This window comes from Osmerus mordax, chromosome 3, assembly GCF_038355195.1.
Source record: "Osmerus mordax isolate fOsmMor3 chromosome 3, fOsmMor3.pri, whole genome shotgun sequence".
NCBI lineage: Eukaryota > Metazoa > Chordata > Actinopteri > Osmeriformes > Osmeridae > Osmerus > Osmerus mordax.
In genome coordinates, this window is record NC_090052.1 from 14,761,937 (window position 1) to 14,782,896 (window position 20,960).

The window sequence follows — 20,960 nt, forward strand, 5'->3', positions numbered from 1 at the left end:
TAGAGCCCAACTGTCTCGGTGTGCAGGCATGTCTGGTTGTGTTTACAGAGTTCTGGTCATTACATTAGTCATGCAAGAGCTGGGTACACACACAAATACCCCCCCCCCCCCCCCCCCCCTGCCACACACACACACAGGCGTGAGCGCACACACATACTGAGTCTACAGTGGGAAGTTTCACCACTTGCTAGTTTCCATCAAAACAAGTTTTGGGATTTCCTCAAACTCTGTCTCTGTCTCAGTCACCGCTGTAATCAGGTCAGCTCAATGGCACTCCCACAATCTACAATATGCTCTTCCTCTCCACCTCCGCTTCACTTCCTCCTCTCGCCTTTCCCTTCCGTCTCTCCCCTCCCCTCCTTCCATCTCCCTCGTTTTCGCTCCAACTCAGCCTGAGCCAGGTTAGACCTGCTTATTATGGGGTTGCCATGCAAACAGAGCTGGGAAACACTGTGGTAACCAAGGAGAGGAGTCCAGAGTACAGATGGCATTTGTGTAAGGTGTGATCGGAACAGAGTGAGAGAGGGAGAGAGAGAGAGAAAGAGAGGGGGGAGGAGACAGACAGAGAGAGAGAGAGAGAGAGAGAGAAAGAGGGGGGGGGGAGAGAGACATACAAAGAATCCATTAGCCTTCTGACTGTGGTGTGTGTATCTGTAGCAGATTGTTTCAGGCGGGTGTCCAGCTGACATCTTCAACCACCTTACACACGTGTGTTCAGTCACCCCGCTTCCTCTGACCGACACACCCTGTCAAAGAACACTCCCTCACTTATGGTTTTAGGATGTTGTCACACAATCAGAGCTAACAACGACAATGTCCCCGTCATGTCCCTGTCTCCCTGTCCCCTGCCTCACAGGTTTTCTGTCTCTTTTTTCCTGTCGTTCTGTTTCCTGCCTCCCTGTCTCCCTGCATCCCTGTCTCCCTGTCTCCCTGCCTTCCAGTCCCCTGACTCTCTGTCTCCCTGCCTCCCTGCCTCCCTGCCTCCCTGTCTCCCTGCTTTCCAGTCCCCTGCCTCCCTGCCTCCCTGCCTCCCTGTCTCCCTGCTTTCCAGTCCCCTGCCTCCCTGCCTCCCTGCCTCCCTCTCCCAGTCCCCTGCCTCCCTGCCTCCCTGTCTCCCTGCATCCCTGTCTCCCTGCCTCCCTGCCTCCCTGTCTCCCTGCTTTCCAGTCCCCTGCCTCCCTGCCTTCCAGTCCCCTGCCTCCCTGTCTCCCTGCTTTCCAGTCCCCTGTCTCCCTGCATCCCTGCCTCCCTGCCTCCCTGTCTCCCTGCTTTCCAGTCCCCTGCCTCCCTGCCTCCCTGTCTCCCAGTCCCCTGCCTCCCTGTCTCCCTGCATCCCTGTCTCCCTGCCTCCCTGTCTACCTGCTTTCCAGTCCCCTGCCTCCCTGCCTCCCTGTCTCCCAGTCCACTGTCTTCCTGTACCCCGTCTCCCTGTCTTCCTGTCTACGTTGCCTACAGTCAAGCATGGGGCAGCACTTCCCAGCTCAGCGTCTCAGATTCCTGAGATGGAGACAGGTCCCATGGAGTGGGCTCCAGCAATACCGTCAGCTGGCAGGGAAACCCACATACTCTGTCCTCGGGAGAGGGGGTGAGGCTGGCGCCAACGCCTGGAACAGGCGTGGCGGAGGGGGGCAATTGTAACCTGTCGATGCCCTGGCAACAGCCACACCACCCTGGAATCTGTTTATAGAAACTTGCCTTCACTCCTCTCTTTCTCGCTGCCTGACTCCTCTCATCTTCCAGTTCACCACAAGGCAGGTGAACAGAGTGCCAAGGCCAAGGTTACTTTCAGCATTGGCCAGCTGTCTATAAAATTATAACAGACAACTGGAGCCAGTTGTCTGTGGCTTTCATAGTACAGTAAAAACAATACATCATTAAATACATATTATTTCCAGTCCCTGGAGTAAATCTCCAGTCCTTAACCTCATCTTTAAGCCTCACCCAGAAAGCAAAGTAATCCTTTACAGACTCTAATGTGCATAATGTGAAGTGTAGTTTGGAATAGCATTAGGACAACCTTCCCCAGTAAGGATCAGGAGAAGGTTTGAGGGTCTTTTGAGTATATCCTGTGCCTGGAAGCAAGCCAAATACTTTGATCTCAACTGTGTAACCCAGCCCTGAGGGTAAACGGTGAGGGAGGTGATGTCTGCGGTGACCATGTGTGACCCGATGGAAGGATGCCAGGACAGAAACACTTCCTGCCAGGCACGACCCAAAATGCTCTGCACAGGGCACATGAACACTGTCAGTCACATGTGACAATCCAAACAATCTTTCGTTTGTCTTCCTACCAATGTAATATATATAATAACTGATGCTGTTCAGACTTTGGTTTCGATTAAAATGTGAGAAAATAACTAATAAAAGTCATCCCTAAATGCCCAACTACTCTGTCAGGATGTTCTGCAGAGGTTATGACTTGCAAACATATTTGGCACATACTGCTTTAGAGGACAACATGTTCAAACATGTGGTGTGTGTGTTTGTGTGTGTGTGTGCTTTCTTGTTGTGTGTGTGTGTGTGTGTGTGTGTGTGTGTGTGTGTGTGTGTGTGTGTGTGTGTGTGTGGTGCAGAAACATAGCAGAATGTGGAACACAGGTGCTGGAGGTGTGTGTGTGGGTGAGGGTGTGACACAGAGAAGATAGTCTAGTGAGGGATTCTCCAAATCTCTCCCTCCGTATCAGGTTCCATATCCTGTTACTATGAGATGGTCACACACACTCGCTCCTGGCCATGATGTCGATGGTGACACACAGGCTTCTCACTTTTTACAACCAATACTGACATCTAGTGGGGATTCTGTGTTGTTGTCGGGGAGTAGGTGGGGGGCTCTGACCCCCCTAATTAAGACTAAGGGGGTCAATACACACCCTGGAGAAGAAGTTGACCCCCCCGATTGTCATTGTATAATTCGCACTCTGCATGCACACCCGTGTGTAAACATGTGTGTGTCTTATGGAGTAATTCTGCTGTTGTAAGTATTTGGCACTGCATCATTAAGAGTAAGTAGAGGTTGGTTGACAGGTTTATGGTAAAGATACTGTGACACACAGACACTGAGAACACCACTATGGTGGACGAGAAGGGAAGATTGGGCTCTGGTTATTTCTAACTGGTGTGGTAACTGACTGTACCTGGAACCTGAAGGCTTTAGCTGCCACTCAGATATCCAGGCTTTGAATCGGCCAGTTAGCACAGTTCTACACCACACCATACCACTACTGCGATATACACACACTAAGCAGACACTCACCGCGTGACACTATTATACACACATAATACACATGAGCAGCATAACCACAGAGGTTGCAGCTGCCAACTCTGTTTTACTAGACTACCTAAGATTTCTGGTTTGAGAAAAAATCAGCTGTTTGTAAATCATCTCGTTGAGCACCCGTATCCTCTCACATCTCTTTAAAGTCGTTTTTCACTCCTTCGCTCCGTCCTTCTGCCCTCCAGCGACGTTGTCTGGATCCGTGGTGTACGTCTCCTCCCTGTTGAGACAGCAGGCCCCTGTGGTGGACGAGAGAGAGTTATGAGGCTGTGAGAGAGGCGGATGCCAATCGCCACACACAATACACACAGAGACATGCACACATACGCGTCAAGCTATGTGTCTCTCTTTTTTCCCCTCTCTCTTTGTGCCTTTCTGTCTGTCTATCTCTCTCTCTCTCTTTTTCTCCATCTCTCTCTGCTCTGACACACACACACAACAAAGGCAAGCTACTGTTATGCCAGTAGCATGACAGTAGCACTTGTAGGTGATGCATTGTATCATACAGGGGCCAGTCTCGGACCTGATGATTGGCCTGTCTCCTGTCTCCATTGGAGGAAGGTATTGGTGGCCCCAGGGCTGGCTGTGGATTGGCAGTCTGCGTAGCTGTCAATAACTGTACCACCAACAGAGTCTGGAATCCAAGAGGTTCGGAGAATGGAGCCTTGTCTAGCTAGACTGTCTTAGTGGACATTCATGTCACAATGGAAATAGTGAACATCTCTCCAGTAGTTTTACACATATGCTTATTGGACGTGTATCTGTAGTACACATCCAATGAAATCCATGTGTTCATGGAACATTAACTCAAACAATGTAAAAAAAATTAAATAGTATTTTCTGTTCTAATTTCCTTTCCTTACCTCTTTCTTCTCTTCCTTACAACACTTGTTTTTCTGCCACCAGCCCTCTCTCTCTCTGTCCTTCTCTTTTCTCTCCATGGCATAAACCAAACTTACACACCCACAGGCTCATTCACATGGCCATTAAGTCATTAATCAATTATTTATTGATGTCTGGCCCCAAACATATCTGAAGATCTCCTAACGGGCCGTATTAGAGAGCCTGTGCTGACATGCCCATATTAGTCCAAGATAGGATGCAACTCAAGCCTGTATTTATTTCTCTATCTAGGTATCCCAGATGTCTCTGTGAATCTCTAACAGCAGTGTTGGCTGTGTGGGAGGATTTGTGAGGAAGGATGTGTATCATTGTGTACCTGCTAGCATACTTTTGAATTGTATTAAGTATTTGTATTTTGTAAATTTGCCCAATTCATAGTTGTGTGAATACGAGACTATGCAAATGATTTACATCTGTGTGTGTGTGTGTGCCTGTGTGTACGTGTGTGTGTGTGTGTGTGTGTGTGTGTGTGTGTGTGTGTGTGTGTGTGTGTGTGTGTGTGTGTGTGTGTGTGTGTGTGTGTGTGTGTGTGTGTGAAAGGGAGTGGGTTAAAGAATCTTCAATGACTAAAATGAGAGTATTGACTGAAAGAAACCCCATTGGAAGGAAAGCTAGAGAGAGGATAAGGGAAAAAAGGGGGGAGGGAGTGAGGGAGAGAGAGAGAGAGGAAGAGAGAGGGAGGGAGGGAGGGAGGGAGGGAGGGAGGGAGGGAGGGAGGGAGGGAGGGAGGGAGGGAGGGAGGGAGGGAGGGAGGGAGGGAGGGAGGGAGGGAGGGAGGGAGGGAGGGAGGGAGGGAGGGAGGGAGGGAGGGAGGGAGGGAGGGAGGGGGGGAGAGAGAGAGAGACAGAGAGAGAAAGAGAGAAGACCCAGAGAGTAACAGAAGTGGGTGGGGGTTGTCATTGCTAACTCATTTCTAGCTCTGCAGCTCTAGAAGTGGAGGAGGAGGAGGAGGAGGAGGAGGAAGGGAAGAAAAATAAGTTGGTGCTTTAAGAGAGTGGAGGGCTTGGTTCAGTGCTCCGTTGCACCACAGTGTGTGTGCGTTTTTTTTTTTCTTCCTGCATGGGTTCCTAATTTGGGATTTGTTTAAAGCGGGTTAGCGTCTGGGAGACTTTGCCTTGCTTGGGAAGGGAATCCTGCTCCCTGATATTCACTCACAAAATGTCTGATTCCACTGTCAATGCTCACTTGGAGGGAATTATATCAGACTTTGAAGGTTAGTCATCTTTTTCTCCTTTTCACTCAATCTTTATGTCTTTTAGTAGAGTGCTTTTCTGCTCTTGCTCTTGCAAGACCCTCATTCAGCTGTTACACCAGGCACATTGAAACATTCTCCTTTAGTTGGCTAAACTTATGTCCTTCTCATTTTGGGTGTGTGAAAGAAAAGTCAGTGTGGTGTGTTTCTAGTATCTTTTATGCACCCTTTCTATATTAAATTGTAAAATGCTCGCCCCCCTCCTCTGTCTTCCTCTGTAGCTGTGTTAAGCTCCATGCGTTATCAGTGCTGTGTGTGTGTGTGTGTGTGTGTGTGTGTGTGTGTGTGTGTGTGTGTGTGTGTGTGTGTGTGTGTGTGTGTGTGTGTGTGTGTGTGTGTGTGTGTGTGTGTGTGTGAGAGTGTGTGTCCAACAGGTCATGTGGCCATATGGTATGTCTGAGCGTGTTCAGAGCACAGTGTGCTATTGATTTAGCAACTCCCTAAAGCACACTGCACCGGTCAGTAGGAGAATGAGAGGGATGAGAGAGAGAGAGAGAGAGAGAGAGAGAGAGAGAGAGAGAGAGAGAGAGAGAGAGAGAGAGAGAGAGAGAGAGAGAGAGAGAGAGAGAGAGAGAGAGAGAGAGAGAGAGAGAGAGAGAGAGAGAGCCCATGAGACAGCGACTGACCACGGCTGCAAGGGTAACACCTGGCAGTCCTCCCCCTCTGTTCCTCCCTCCCTTTTTAAGGAGCTTTCTTCCCCCTTTTCATCTCCCCTGCCCCTGGCATCGATTCCCCCTGTCATCTCTCTCCTCCTCCCTCTCTTCCTCTCTCAGCACCTCGTCCATCCCCTGTTCATTCTCCAGCTGTGTGGGTTAGTGACAGGCTAACGCCTCTGTCTGCCTCTCACAAACACACAGCCATTAGGGACGCATCCACACTTGTCCTGGGCTCCTCTCTGTCAACACCAGCCAGCCTCTGGTATGCACTCTGCTGTGCTCATCCTAACCAGCCGCCTGACAGCCATCACCAATAAAACCCAGGGAGAGACCCTATAACAGCACAGAAACAAAAGGCTAGACCTGGAAAGAGAAACATTAGGGGAGGATTTTTTTTTTGGCCATGTGGCGTGAAACTATTCTTTTGTATGTGGTCATAGAACTGGATGTAAGTCATGGCTAATGGGCTACTGTTTTGGTTGCCAAGACCGTGAGCTGCTCCTGTCCTGCTGAATGGGGTCTGTGTGGCAAGGCTCGGGTGATGTACAATTGGTTGCAAAGCAGAGAGTGTCTCACTGTCTGAGTCAGAGTGTGGAAACCCCTGTCAGAGTTCTTATCTGATGGTGTGTGTGAGTGAGTCTGTGTATGTGTGCGTGTGTGTGTGGATGGGACACAGAGGGCAAGCTTCTCTCACACAGTAGGGTGATGGCCTCAGGCATGACCTCATCCTGACACAGCCCCTGGTGCTCCGACCAGGTCGCAGGGGCCTTCCGCCCTGAGGTCACTCCAGTGTTTCACACTCTCAGCATTCCCCCTGTTCTTATCTTCTCTGAGGACGGTGTTGTGTTGTGTAATTAAAAGGACTCCTGCCGTTTTCATTTCATTCAGTACTGCCGGTAGATAAAGATTATGGAGCAGAGAGCAAAGTCTTTCATTCACTTCCACAAAATATAACTATATGATGACAACATTGTGTAACTTCATTTTAGGACCCGAGTCCCAGTGGTTTGCATATATTAGTTCCCACCGGATAAAGACAGTCTCTCTCTCTTTTTATCTCCCTACCTCCCTCTTTCTGTTACGTTGTGAGAGGCGTTTGGGCAGTCAGAGGAAATTCCACAGGAGGAGTAGATTTCTGTGGTGGGTTGAAAATGTCGGGTCTGGTAGACAGTGGAGTGAATATCCACCCAGCCAGACCTCGGTGTGCAGGCCTGACAGGGGCTGGGCTGGTCCTGCATTCACATTTAACCCTCTCCTCCCTCACACAGCTCATACACTTTTTAGTGGCAGTTTGTTGTCTTTAAAAATAGAATTTCCATCAATGTCACTGATGCAGTTTGAAAGACAGGCTTTTTTGGTCAATTTAATCCATTGACAACTAACAAAACCAGTTAAATCAGTGTGACTCTAACTACTCTCTTTTGCTCTGGTAAAACACACATATCCTCTTAGCCAGCTGCGTCCTTACCCCAATTCCCACAATTACCGGCCTCCTGTACTGCCTGAGTGAGGTGTGCCCCAAAAACAATAAAACACAACCAGTACTATAAACAAAATTACAACTGATTATGGTGAAACGGCTTCGACACACTTCTTATACACTTAAGTAGGCTAATTGTAAACAGTGATTCAAGAAGAATGTTTTGGTATTTGTTTACAGATGTATGTTACACTTTTCATAGAGTTGCAATATTTTCAGTAATTTCATCAATTCAGTAGTTATCCAATGGTAAGATACACAGGATCAAATGTTACTTCCTTACCGCAGTAAGGTTATGCTGCATATACTGCTACATAAAGCTGCTTGTTGCCAGCCAAACAGATGCTATGAATAACCATTGGGAACATTATCTCAGCTTACAGGCTAGTTTTACAATGACAACACAATGATGGGACACACCTCATTTTTTAGGAAATGTAACAGCTCAAATGCAAAAGTTAGACAAGATGTCATGGTAAAAATGTAAGGCTTCAAATAGAAAACCATCATTAAGCCAACTACTATTTAGCTGTGGTTATGTTTTTTCCTGAATAGCCCTTCAATCATTGGTTCCCTATAGGCACCAACATGCCTTCAAACTATACAGTACCCTGAAAGGTATTCTTAGAATAAATACAAGTTCAAGTTCAAGTCTTTTATTATCAGATGCACAGAACAACACAGGGTCAGACTGGGCACTGAAATTCTTAGGACAAGACAACGCAAAGCAACCTGGCATAACATAACATATAAGTACAGAAAACATAGATCACATCTATGAGAAGCAAAAATATAGTAAATCTCCTACTATTCAATAATATACAATATTCAATAGAGTATACTAAACCTCTAACCCTAACCTCTAGGAGTTAGGTGGCTGAGCGGTTAGGGAATCGGGCTAGTAATCAAAAGGTTGCCGGTTCGATTCCTTGTCGTGCAATTATGTTGTGTCCTTGGGCAAGGCACTTCACCCTACTTGCCTCAGGGGAATGTCCCTGTACTTACTGTAAGTTGCTCTGGATAAGAGCGTCTGCTAAATGAAAATAATATATATATATGTAAATACACATAATAACCTATACTAACCTTAGAAACCTATACTAACCTAAGACAAGTACAATAGTGCAATATTGCTGATAGTGCAACCAGTGGCTGAAAGTGACAGTGTGTAAAGCGACTAGTGAGAAGTGTCCACATCAATGTTCATTCAGAAGCCTGATGACCCTTGGAAAGAAACTGTTGTCCGGTCTGCATGTGCGAGGCCGAATGCTTCGGTATCGCCTGCCAGAAGGCAACAGGGTAAAAAAACTGAATGATGGGTGGTAACAGTCTCTTAGAATCCTGCCAGCTTTCCTGAGGCATCATGTGAGTATGCTCTCTATAGTGCATCTGTAAAAGTTAGTGAGGATGACTGAGTCCATGACAAACTTCTTCAGGCTTCTCAAGAAGAAGAGGCATTTCAGGGCCAGAACAAGTCAAACAATGTTCTTCAGGTTATTCTGGTTAATCAAGAGTCAAATTGATGTATAGACTACAGTGTAACAAATAAACTGTACTATGTAAATGTCTTGATTGAGTAATTCACATAAAGGTGGATTTGGAACTCGGACCTCTTGATAGTCAAATGCTCTACCACCGAGCTATAAATATCCCACATACACATACAATTCAACATCATATAACCAAGGAGCTAAAACCATCAGTCAATCTTATTGTACATGAATGTCCTATACGCAAGTTATTGGACGTTAAATCCAGACTTGGGCGTACAACTCAAAACTAGAAAATGCAATGCATGATTTCCAGACAAACACACTGGACTTTATTCTTAGAAGCTTTCAATCCACCACTGAAGGAAATATTCTGCACCTGAAGCGGATGAAGGCCCAACCAGCTGTCTCCATCCTTATCAGAGCTATCAGCCTGCTTCTCACCGGCTAACACAGGTTTCCTGCTGGCACCACAGTAAATAGGTACTGTAGCAACTTCAGGAGTTATAGAGAGAAAGAGAGAGAATAGAGAGAGAGAGAACAGTCAGTCTTTGTGTGCTCTACTCTACTGCTCTTTGTTATTCTCCCTCTAGGACACGTGGAGTGAAACCCATACTCACCCTCAGATTCGCCAAGACCTATTATCACTAGGCCAACACGCTAAGGCTAAAAACCACAAGGCAATGAAAGACTTCCTTTTGGTTGGTCTGAGAGAGACAATTATTTGCAATAGTTGGAGTTCTTTTTTTCGTGAAGGAAGGTGAAGGAAGACTTTCTGAAGGATTTGGTCCTGCTATTACTTAAGGACGGCTTGTTCTTGTCAGAGTATAGGGTCATTTAAAAGATTCTGAGTTTGCTGAGGTGAATTATGGGGTTGGAGCTTGAGCTTGACTGGGAGGAAAGAGAGGAGCAAGTTCTCACAGGCTTCCATCCGGCCACTTTGTTATGGGTCACAGGGTGACTTTCACACAAAGCTTTCTGCCACTCAAAAGAAGAACTTGCTAGGAGGTTGTAGTGCTTCTCCTAATGACTACAGCTTGGCTCTCTGCTGTCGGGATCCGCTCATGAAACTCAAACCGAGTACCGTTGTTTTGAAAACAATTTTGTCCACTGCTCTCCTCCCTTTCCCTCCTGGCTCACTCTCAGCTGAGATGTGCTCATGTGATGAGCGAGGCCTCAGAACCAATCATCCATTGCTCCCATGTGTTGCTAATCTCCTGCATCATATATCATGCTTCGTTGCTAAATCGAGCAACAATATCACATGATTTTTTTTCTTCTGTAGTTCCTGCATGGGTTGTATCATTTGTGTTCAGCTCAACATGATCTTTACAACATTGATCAGTATGACATTGTTCCCGACTTTTTTTAATTGGGTGTGCTTTGCCTTCGGCAAGGGCACAACCTTTGTTCTCTCACATATATATCATTTATTGTTTATTTTCGCCCCCCTAAAGATCAGTCAATATTTGGACTACATAGACAACACCTGTGTCAAAATGTTTGTCTTGGTCTCGATTGCGTTGCTTGTATTTTTATTTACGTTCCGTTGCACGGTTTAGGAGGTTACAACGTTTTTGTGGCAAAAAAGTGCCTTTAGTCGACGAAGGGTACTCAGTGCTAGCTACGTCACCACGTCAGCACACGTTAGCAACGACGCATGGATTGATGTGCTGTTGCACAGCGAGTATCGTATCGTGCCTTGGTGTACTACTACCAAAGAACTTATATTGACTCTTTGCTACTACTAGCAGCATCATACATGTACATTTAAGCAAATCAAGACTTGCATGTACAGTAAGTAATGTCACATTAAAGAATGTATGTAAAGGTTAAACTCAAGCTTGTGTGGTGCGTCGCTGGCTTCAGTGCCACAGCCTAAACTTTATGTCAAAACAAACATTCTCATTTCCGGCGCTTTCAAACAATCCCCTCACTCAGTGAAGTTTGGCTAGCCACCGCAACTAGCTTGCTCGTAGCAAACTTCTTTTGAATCAGCCATTTCTCCCTAAATAGATGTACAGCTTATTTACGTTGTTGGGGGCATATTTTCAGTTTGCAGATGGTACTGTTTGAATCGCGATTCCATCTGAAATACTGCCGGTGGCAACGTTGTTACAGTAGCTTGTTTCAAAGGGGGTTCGCTTGTTTCAAAGGGGGTTCTTCAGTAGGCTAAATGCTTGAAAATATCACTAGATGGGGAAAAAACTTAGGGGGACGGACCCACCTACAACCGACGCAAGCGAGCACACCCTACAATTTCCACAGAAATTGTACCCTCTCTAGTTGTATCTGACCTTCAGGTATTAGGAAATAAGTGTATGTAACAGACTGTTTGTCTGGGAGTTCCAGGTCAAAGCCTTAAAATAAGGAGGGGAAAGCAGGGACGGAGAGATATGAGAATAATGAAAGCGAACGATAGGAGAGTTGACATTTGTTTCACATTGGTTCTCATTATTTTAATCTAGCCTATGCTGGGAGCCTTGTGATCACAGCTCCCTTCTGATAGCTCTAGATACAGCAGCTTGGAAGAATCAAACACCCTGTCCTTGAGCACTGGAATACACAATAATACATTCACAAACAGACACTTGTGGACACAAACAGAAGGGTAAATAAGATTTCTTGTACAAATAATTACAAAAACACAAGCTAACACACACACACATCTGATCCAACAGTATGGCAACACAATAACACAGCAGTGATTTAGGGGGGCCCGTGGCTGACGTGTGCGTCAGAGTCTATGTGAGCCTGGCTCCAACCCGGGGACAGGAGATGTTCTGTGTTTACCTTACAGCACAGCTGTGTGCAAGGGGAGGGAGATACACACATAGTCCACATCTCTCACACTCGTACTCGTGCGTAACATTACACACACACACACACACACACACACACACACACACACACACACACACACACACACACACACACACACACACACACACACACACACACACACACACACACACACACACACACACACACACACACACACACACACACACACACTGAGAGGTCCTCTGTTTCCAAGTCTGTCTGCAGTGGGGGCCTTTCTCACCCCAGAACACACATATCCCTCCATCTCTCCTTACATTTACATTTCATCATTTAGCAGACGCTCTTATCCAGAGCGACTTACAGTAAGTACAGGGACATTCCCCCGAGGCAAGTAGGGTGAAGTGCCTTGCCCAAGGACACAACATCAGTTGGCATGACCGGGAATCGAACTGGCAACCTTCGGATTACTAGCCCGACTCCCTCACCGCTCAGCCAACTGACTCCCTAACATCCTTCCATTGTATGGACCACCACAAGGTGATCATCATATCACAAACTATCTGTTAGGATCCGAGACATTAGAATACTTGAGACTGCGTAAGTTCTAGATCTATGATTAACCACCAGGAGAAATTAGCTGGACAGTCAGTCTGTTGCAGTTGTAGATAGCATATTTGTTTGTGGAAGCCAGTGTGGCCTCTTTAACCCTATCCAGAGGCCTGGCTCTCCTAATCCCTGTATTTCGTAGTTTTGGTGATAGGCCATATGGACAGTCTCTGTGGTAAAATAATCTTCAAAGCTGTCAGCATTGGTATCACATATCTCTATGGTGGTGTTATAGTGATGACACACCTGGATTGTCAATTCCTCTGGATGTAGTTTGTGTCCCAACATTATGTCACAAGAGGATTATTCCATCTGACAGTGTCTGACGTGATTTATCAAGATATTTATGCATGGATATCTTCACTTAACAATTGCAGGAGTGAATCTCAGACACATACCTAGAGAAGATTGCAACTAATTACAACTGGTGGCAGGGTTTCAACCTCTGCAAACGGGGGACTCAGACACATATCTCTTCCACCCACTCATCACTAGTGCTGACAGTTGGTCCAAATCCCTCTTCCTGTCTGTGGGAGAAAAGCTAATGTCTGTATGGACCAGTTGGCCATCACCTGTCCTACCTCGCTGACACCCCCCCTGCTGCCTGGATACAGACCCCTATTGTCCATAAACGAGGGGCTGAAATGCTCAAGGTTCCAAATGCTGACAGATCAGGAATACCAGCCTGTCATTACCCATCATCAAGCATCCTATGACTCAGGGCTCCAGACTAACCTTTTTTACTAGGAGCACCGTAGCCCTTGACTGAAAATGTTAGGAGCGCAAGCAGAAAATTTAGGGGCACACCTTTAAAATCGACCTGCAATGCAATTATTAACGTAACTAGAGAGGGTACAATTTCTGGGGGAAATTGTGGGGTGTGCTTACGTCGGTTGCAGATGGGTCACTTTTACAACTGATATACAGCGACGCACCACACAAGCTTGATTTTAAATACATTATCTAATGTGACATTACATACTGTATGCAAGTCTTAGCTATGCCTTAAATGTATGATGCACTTATCAATCAGTCCTCCTAGAAGGGGCGATTTTAGACCCTTTTTAGGGGTGCTCAAGCACCCCTAAATTTCATCTCAGCACCCCTAAAAATAATAATGATAAAAAAATAACAATTATTATTGTTTATTATCATTTGATGCTGGTAGTCCTTAGTTTTTTCATTCATGCAATATTTTGCATAATAATACAAATGAATTAATTGTTATCCAGTGAAATTAGGGATTTAGCACTTTTGCAAGGCACTGTATTCATGTCACATTCTCATTGGGGGCTGAGCACCCCTGAAGGTCTGATCCTAGAATCGCCCCTACACCACACTTGCTGAGCAACAGCGCAAACACATGCAGGGATACAGTAGCTAACAACGCTAGTGCTAAATAAGTATTTAGCTGCTCGGCTCCATGACGCCGGGTAAGAAGGGCTCGTGAGACATCTCACCAAAAGAACGAAGGGGAACCCACTTGTCTGGCAGATAAAGACATGTTCGTAGGAAATAGCCTAAACATTCCAAGACTTTTAGCTACGGTACTAATGCGGAGGGCTCGCTGATATCGCTGTCTTACTAGAACGTGGTATCTATGCGTCGTTGCTAACGTGTGCTGACGTTGTGCACACCCAATAAATTCCAAATGTGTTGGTCGCACATGCGCACTGTCTTAATGCTCGCACTGTCTCAAAAAATGGTCGCAAAATGCAACCATTTGGTTGCAGTCTGGAGCCCTGCCATGACTGTAGAGTCTGGAGCCAGCTAGGCACATTCTCATATTGTGAGTCATTCTTTTCCCCAACTCAAATTATCGTCGAGTTCTACGGCACCTCATAAATGGGAGTAACTCTTAGTTCTAACACTCCTGGTAAGCAAACCCCAGCTGCCACCAGAGATGTGATATTTCAGAAATGACCTGCTGAAAGGGAGTGAGTGTGCAAAAACAGTGGGTTCCAGAAGGGGGCCTTCTTCCACGCTAGTGGCTCGCTTTGTGCACCATGTCCCAGGTCTGACAGAGCAGAGCCAAGCCAGGTGACAACCCCGCCACCCCACCCCCCACATCTTACAGGCCACCATGTCTGGAGTACACTAGACAATCCTGAACAATAACATCTGGAAACAATGAGCCCAAGACTGTACTTGTGGCTTGGTGTGTTTGCTGATGGTGAATGACCTGTGGACTCCATGGCACCTGGTGAGAGCTCTGGCATCTGGAATCCAGAGACTGAAGAGTGTGTGTACTGAATTAGAAGTTGATCTGAAAGATTCCGGGAAAACTGCTGCAGGAAAGTTTAGGTGTAGGTATTTTTCATAAATCACACAGACATTGATATTTAGTATGGTGGGATGGTATGGTGGGATCTAATCAGGTAATTAAACTTGGGTAGCTATAGACTTCCAAACTACCATTTGGGGGATGCAGAATTGCCATTATCTATATCTGTTTATCCCAAAACCTTTCTGTATTTGGATAGAAAGTGCAAATGAGTGGGGCTTAAATAAGAATTAGGTTTACTTTTTGTATAGACAAATAAGGGTATTAACAGGTAAAACAAAGGGGATAAAAGTAAATGTAAGACTGAAATTATTCAATATTGCTTTTTCAAATGTTTTATGGTTTGTTATTAAAATAGTACCATGTAAGCAATGCAAGGACCTGGTAAACTTACCAGTTCACCAACAGCTCAGCTGCGTAAAGGTAGAGGAGTTTTTTATTTATTTTTACACAAGACTGGAGACTTAGTTTCTATCAGCCAAGCTAAATGTAACTAGTGACATTTTGTCGAAATGCACTTTATCAAATGATAGACAATTTTGAATAAATAATTATTGCATCCAGACAGACATGAATACATAGCGCTGAATACATGAATACAGGATGCATGTGAAAGTCACAAACCTACTGTGACAAACTATGACAGACAAGCTTTTGTGTAATCCCAAAAAGATTTTGGGCTTCAGATACATCCTTACTATCTACAAAGTATAGCTAACTGTTACATAATTTTTCCAGCTTTAATCCTTAAAGTCAGAACTTACTCAGCTGCCTGTAGAGGCAAGCTAGCTTTTAAAACACACCAGTTTCCCATACGCTGAGAGGACTGGCTTATTAGCATCAGCTGAAACTGATTAGTAATCAAGGCAAATGTACCAGTTCCAGTTGACTCCTAGTTGAACACCTACCGATGTTAGAAGATAACATTATTTAACTAATTTTTGACCATTAATAACATTTCTATAGTTCAAGTACTACAATGCATGTTTTCTCATAGATAACCTCCTTCATTGTCAACTTAGTCAGTTTATTGGTCATCCTCTTGTTCAGTTTGGCATTGTGCATCAACTACAATTGTGGGAAACTATATTTGGAAGAGGATTTATTTTCTGAAACAATGACATCATTGTCAAGATATGTCAAGCGTGTCAAATCAGGTAATCTGTGTTTTGTGAAAGTTTAAATAGATTCTTAAACCAGGCTTTAGATTTTAATTTTTCTTTTGACTTGAATATAAACACACAATTACCTTTAGTTTCAAGCATCTTGTGTTATACTCTGTTAATGGACCTTGTGAAAGGTTCACTGGAAGGTGGTGGCATTCCTGTAGGGAATATTGTAAATGTCATTAACTACACCTATGCCGTTTTTTTTCTTCGTTATTTTTTTCAGCATTGAAGCGGTCCTTTGAGGTGGAGGAGGCAGACTCGTCCACACATCCCTCACCCTTGACCCGTAGGACCACCAACCCCCTCCGCTCGTCCTCCTCCGCTCAGCGGAACTTCCACGACGCCGGCTCCCGCAACTCCGACTACTCCTCTAGGACCTCATCGTCCGAGTCCTCCAACCCCCGCTCCCCCAAGGCCAGCCTGAGGCGCATGGAGATGTCTGGGGGCCGGGCCCCTGACACCACCTCGGCTCGCCGGACCGAGATGTCCATCGAGGTGTCCTCCAAGCAAGTGGACAGCTCCCCCAGCCCTGGCATAGCCCGCTTCGGCCTGAAGAGGCCTGAAGTCCAGAGCCTTGGCAGCCGGGCTTCTCCGGACAGCTTCACCTCCAGCTCCGCACAACGACGGGCGGAGATTAGCCTCTCACGCCCCCTTGAGCCACCCGCCCCCCCGAGAAGGTTGGATTCTCAGCCCACCGCCACCTCCAGGATCCCTGAGCCCTCCCTGAGAAGGGCTGAATCCACCTCCCCGAGCCTGAGTCCTGTGGACGTGCCCTCTAGAAAGTCAGAGGTTCCTGTGTTTAGACAGCCTGAGACGGCAGCCCCAGCCAGAGTGGCAGAGAACAACAGCAATCCCCCCCCGGTGCCCAGTGCCCCCCTGCCCAGCCTGGTAGAACCTATAGGAGAGAGGACGCTGCCTGCCGTCACAGAGACCCCCATCACCAGACCCACAGAGAGTAAGTCCAGATTCTTGGTCATCCTTCAGTCTTTTAGGGGGGGAGGTTGAATGTAAGACCAAACCGTTGCGTCCGCAATCTTATTGAACCATATGCTGTCTGTAACTTGCAGTTTGACTTCATACAGAAGAGGGTTGTCTGAGTATCATCAGGCATTAGGAAGTGTGCTACATATTTAGTTCAAATTCAAATAACTGAGACAGTGCTGTAGATTGTTAACCATTTTAACTGGGCTGCCTTATCCTCAGGCAATAAGACCGTTTGGGCCTGTAAGATTAGTCCCATAGAAGATGGTTCTCCTCAAACTGTCTGAATGTCTGTGAATATAGGTCACAGTGATGAGAATCCCAGCCATGTCCCCGTGGTGAAGAATGGGCTCGGTCAAGATCTGTCCAACCATGACATCACTCTTATGAGGCACTGGGTTGAAACGGAGGCTGGAAAATCATGGACAAATATTGTAGTTTCTAGCTTTTACCTTTTTCTGCAAAAAAAAAGACGGATGTCAATGGTGTTTGGGGCAAATCTTTTTTGTATTTGTTTAGTTCTTGAGGGAGTGAAGCAGGGATCTTTTTCTATCCATTTTGTGTGGGGGTGAGGAGATGACTGGAGAATGATGTCATAAAAGAAAAGATGAAGTAAAAGCATGTTTGGGAGCCCTTTCTCCTCTTCACCTGACTTAGCATGAGGCCGCTCTGGATCTTGACCACAAGTGACTAATGCTTGAACTTTGCTAGAGCTTCCTTGGAGCTTGGAGATTAACTGAGGAGCTGGAGGGAAATCAGGTCTCATAACTTTGGGGTTTCTAAGGAGTGCATAAATAGACTTATAACTGTGACGGAAACCACAATGCACAGACAAGTAAGTATGTGACTTGTGAGTCATGATGATGAAAGAATATTCAACTTTCAGCCAGTTGATGTTTTTAAAGGTTTATTATGTATATAGAATGTTTTTTCCCCTAAACCACAAAAAGAGCCTCTTAAGATGTTACCCATGGGTACATTTCCACATGGGTCAGAGATTTAGGTTTGTGGTTGTAAGTCTTAGAGTACAGATTATGTAATGTTGATGGAGAGATTCCCCTTCTACCATAACACTTAAAAGGCCCAGATGACCGCAGAGGTACTCCTGAGAAGGTTTGATTTCCCTCTTTCTCTGTTGTAGTCTGGTTCCTGACAGTTGGTTTACTGAAGGGGCTATCATGTCAGGCATCTCTTCTGAAGCAGTTATATTGCAGCCTCTGGGTAGTGTGGTCCTAGTCAGCCATTGGCAGCTGGTAAGTGTGACATTCCAAATCTGGAGTCCATAAATGTGTTGCATATAAATAGCAACTCTTCAGTTTTCTGCTTGTAGGCTTGTTGAGCTCTTTTCATATTGTATTCTTATCACTTGATTTGACAGACATGTTGACTTTCTTGTTGGGCGGTTCATCATTGCTCTTTCCCCTGACGTTATTGTAAATTGCTGACAGGGAACTGACGGGGCAAATATCACAAAGCAGCTACAGGGTTCTTCCTCTTTGTTTATACCATGATCTTAGTGTTCATAGAGGCTGCTTGCTTTGATTGGCAGCAAGGTAAATTGTCACGGGAGTAGAAACATCTGGAGAAATTTGTAGCTGGGTGATTTGAGGACTTTCGGTGTTTGAGTGATCTATCCAAAAGCCCCCTCTTCTGACCTGACAACTACTCGCCCCTGTCTTCTGATTGAGGTAGGAACCCTCCAAAGGATTGACAGGAATGAACATGAAAGAACAAGACAGTTCCAAAATCTGAACACAGGGGCAGAATGAGCCGGGTGGAGATGTCAGTAGAGAAAGACAGTGGGAGAAAGTGGAAGAGATGATTAGGGAAGAGAAGGCCTCTTCTGTCACATTTGTATTTGATTATAACCCCTCAGCCCCCCTCAGTCCCTTGTGTGGAGGTGGAGACGTCAACTAACTCAAACCAGCCCATCTGAGAGACCGGAGAGAGAGGAAAAGAGAAGAAGGGGAGAGACAGACACAGATTTAGATGAGAGAGCGGATCAAGTACTAAAAGGAATAAGTGTGCACATGTGGGTCAAATGGATGCCTGGTTTCCTGTAAGTGAGAGCTGGGCTGGAAAAAAGTACTGGAGAAACAGGAAAGCAACAACTCTGACCTTTTTAAGAGGGTGGGAGGGGGTGGTGTGCTGTTACACTTCAGACTTCTGTGCATTGCCAATGTTATTCAATTTTTCTAGACTCAAGTCTTGTGTCTAGAAGGTTTTGCAGTTTTTAGAGACCCGATCTTGTCCTGGACACAGTCACCATCTCAAGCTTTAGCTAGATACTGTTTATAAGTTTATAATACTGGAATGTTCTGAACCTTGCACTAGAGGGAACAAGTTTGCAAACAGTAAATTAGGTTATGGAATTAAGTGTTAGTATGTTTCCAAATCTCTCAGCTCTGGTACCCTCGGTGTTCTTCGCAGTTCTGTGTACTGTGGGACTGTAGCCGCCATCTCAAGTGTATGGCTGAGTTACTTGCCAACAGAGACTGTGTGTCAGGCCTCTTTATCACTTTGTTAAAGTATGACGTTCCTGTGGCCTTAAGCCACCATGACAGTACTGTATATCACAGCTGTTTACACCAGTGGGACGTGAGCGGAGGGCCAGTCCTGAAAGGGAGGTTCTGAAAGTAAATCTTTCAAGGTGACTATTGACAACAATTTGGTGCAAAAATGACCATGTGAAAGGTTAGCAGAAATTGTCTAGTCGTCAGCAAAGCAGAGTGATGAGTGCAGAAGCTAGGCTCGTCTGCTTGTTTGTTTCTGTCCATTGATTTTGATTAGTCATGTTGAGGTGGGGGGGGGGTCTTTGTGTGACGGTGCTTCAACAGGATGTGATCTCATGTTTACATTACACACACACAAACACACACACTGTCTCTCTCTCTCGTGCTTTGTCTTTGTATCTACCCCTCCCTCTTTGCTGATTTCCTGTCCTAGGCCCCGACCTTACTCTGGTTACTCTTGGCTGTCAGCAGTGAACCACACTAGGGTCCACGTAGGGACCACACACGCCTGGAACAAACAGGCTCTCTGGTGCTTTAAATTAGCCTGACAGATTGTAGGACACACAGGAAGAGACAGAAAAATGCGTTTGTGTGTGTAACAATAGATATAAATGACACCATTGGTGTCGGCCCGTCTTTTTGTGTGTACTTGATGGACGATATACGGAATCTTGCAACTCAAAACATTACCAAAGTCATTTCCTCTGTCAACCCAACTCCCTCTTTATAAACTGTGACCCCTACTCTGACCCTAGGAAGTAATTAAACTGTTTCCTCATTTTGCAATGAGGCCAGAGCCTCTCAAAACCATGGGAATGACCTCATGTGTCCTTTCACACTGCGATATCAAAGCAATGAATTGCAACAGATGAATGCAATACATGACAATGGACTGCAATGCAATAAACAATGTTGAGGGGGCAAGTAGACAGCAGTGAAGTAGACCAAAGCCAGCAACGTTATGCCGAACTGTCCTGGTGACAAAGTCAATGAGCCCAAGACTGAATAAGTCTCTTTGTAGTCTGTATTCACACAGCAGAGAGCGTATTGGAGAAATGGAAAATTGTTAGTCACACTTCAAGGATGTTTTCTCTCCCTGTGTTGACATGAGTGAAGTGCAGTGGACAACAGGGGTCTGGATTGGAGATGCTGGTGGACTAGTGGTACATTCCTGTGGGCAGAGACAAGGAGAGGAGAAGAGAGGAAGAAAGGCAATACTAAAGCACTTCTGGTTTTACTGGTTGTGACCCATTTTCTCCCTGGTCATATAAAGATTCTTTTCTAAGATCAAAGATCAGTAAATGTCGATCAGGGACGCCGCTAGCCATAGAAAAATAAACCCATAGTCACTGCAAAAAATATCCTCAGATTCAAGTTAGCCGTAAGGCTACAGCATGTCCGGAATAATGGTTGCTTGTTGTTCACATTCTCTTCAGGCTAGCACTGTGAGTATTCCCTTTGATAAAGATTAGCTCCAAGCTAGAGGCATGACTTCTGATTAGAGCTAATGATAGTTCTGGATGACTGTCCTCTCAAAGGAAATGGTCCAGGCATTTACTGGGTGTGTG

General features: G+C 45.6%; 1 protein-coding gene across 4 annotated transcripts in view; it reads left to right on the plus strand.

Moving 5' to 3' along the window:
• LOC136940600 (septin-9-like) overlaps nucleotides 1-20,960 on the plus strand; it is a 60,370-nt gene that overhangs the window by 16,117 nt on the left and 23,293 nt on the right. For 2 of the 4 annotated variants that reach the window (XM_067232798.1, XM_067232801.1), the window contains one exon: nucleotides 16,122-16,853. In XM_067232798.1, the coding sequence (XP_067088899.1) occupies nucleotides 16,122-16,853 (732 nt within the window). Of the gene's footprint in view, nucleotides 1-5,258; nucleotides 5,391-15,827; nucleotides 15,887-16,121; nucleotides 16,854-20,960 lie in introns of those variants that run through there. The other 2 variants (XM_067232799.1, XM_067232800.1) reach the window with 2 other exon arrangements.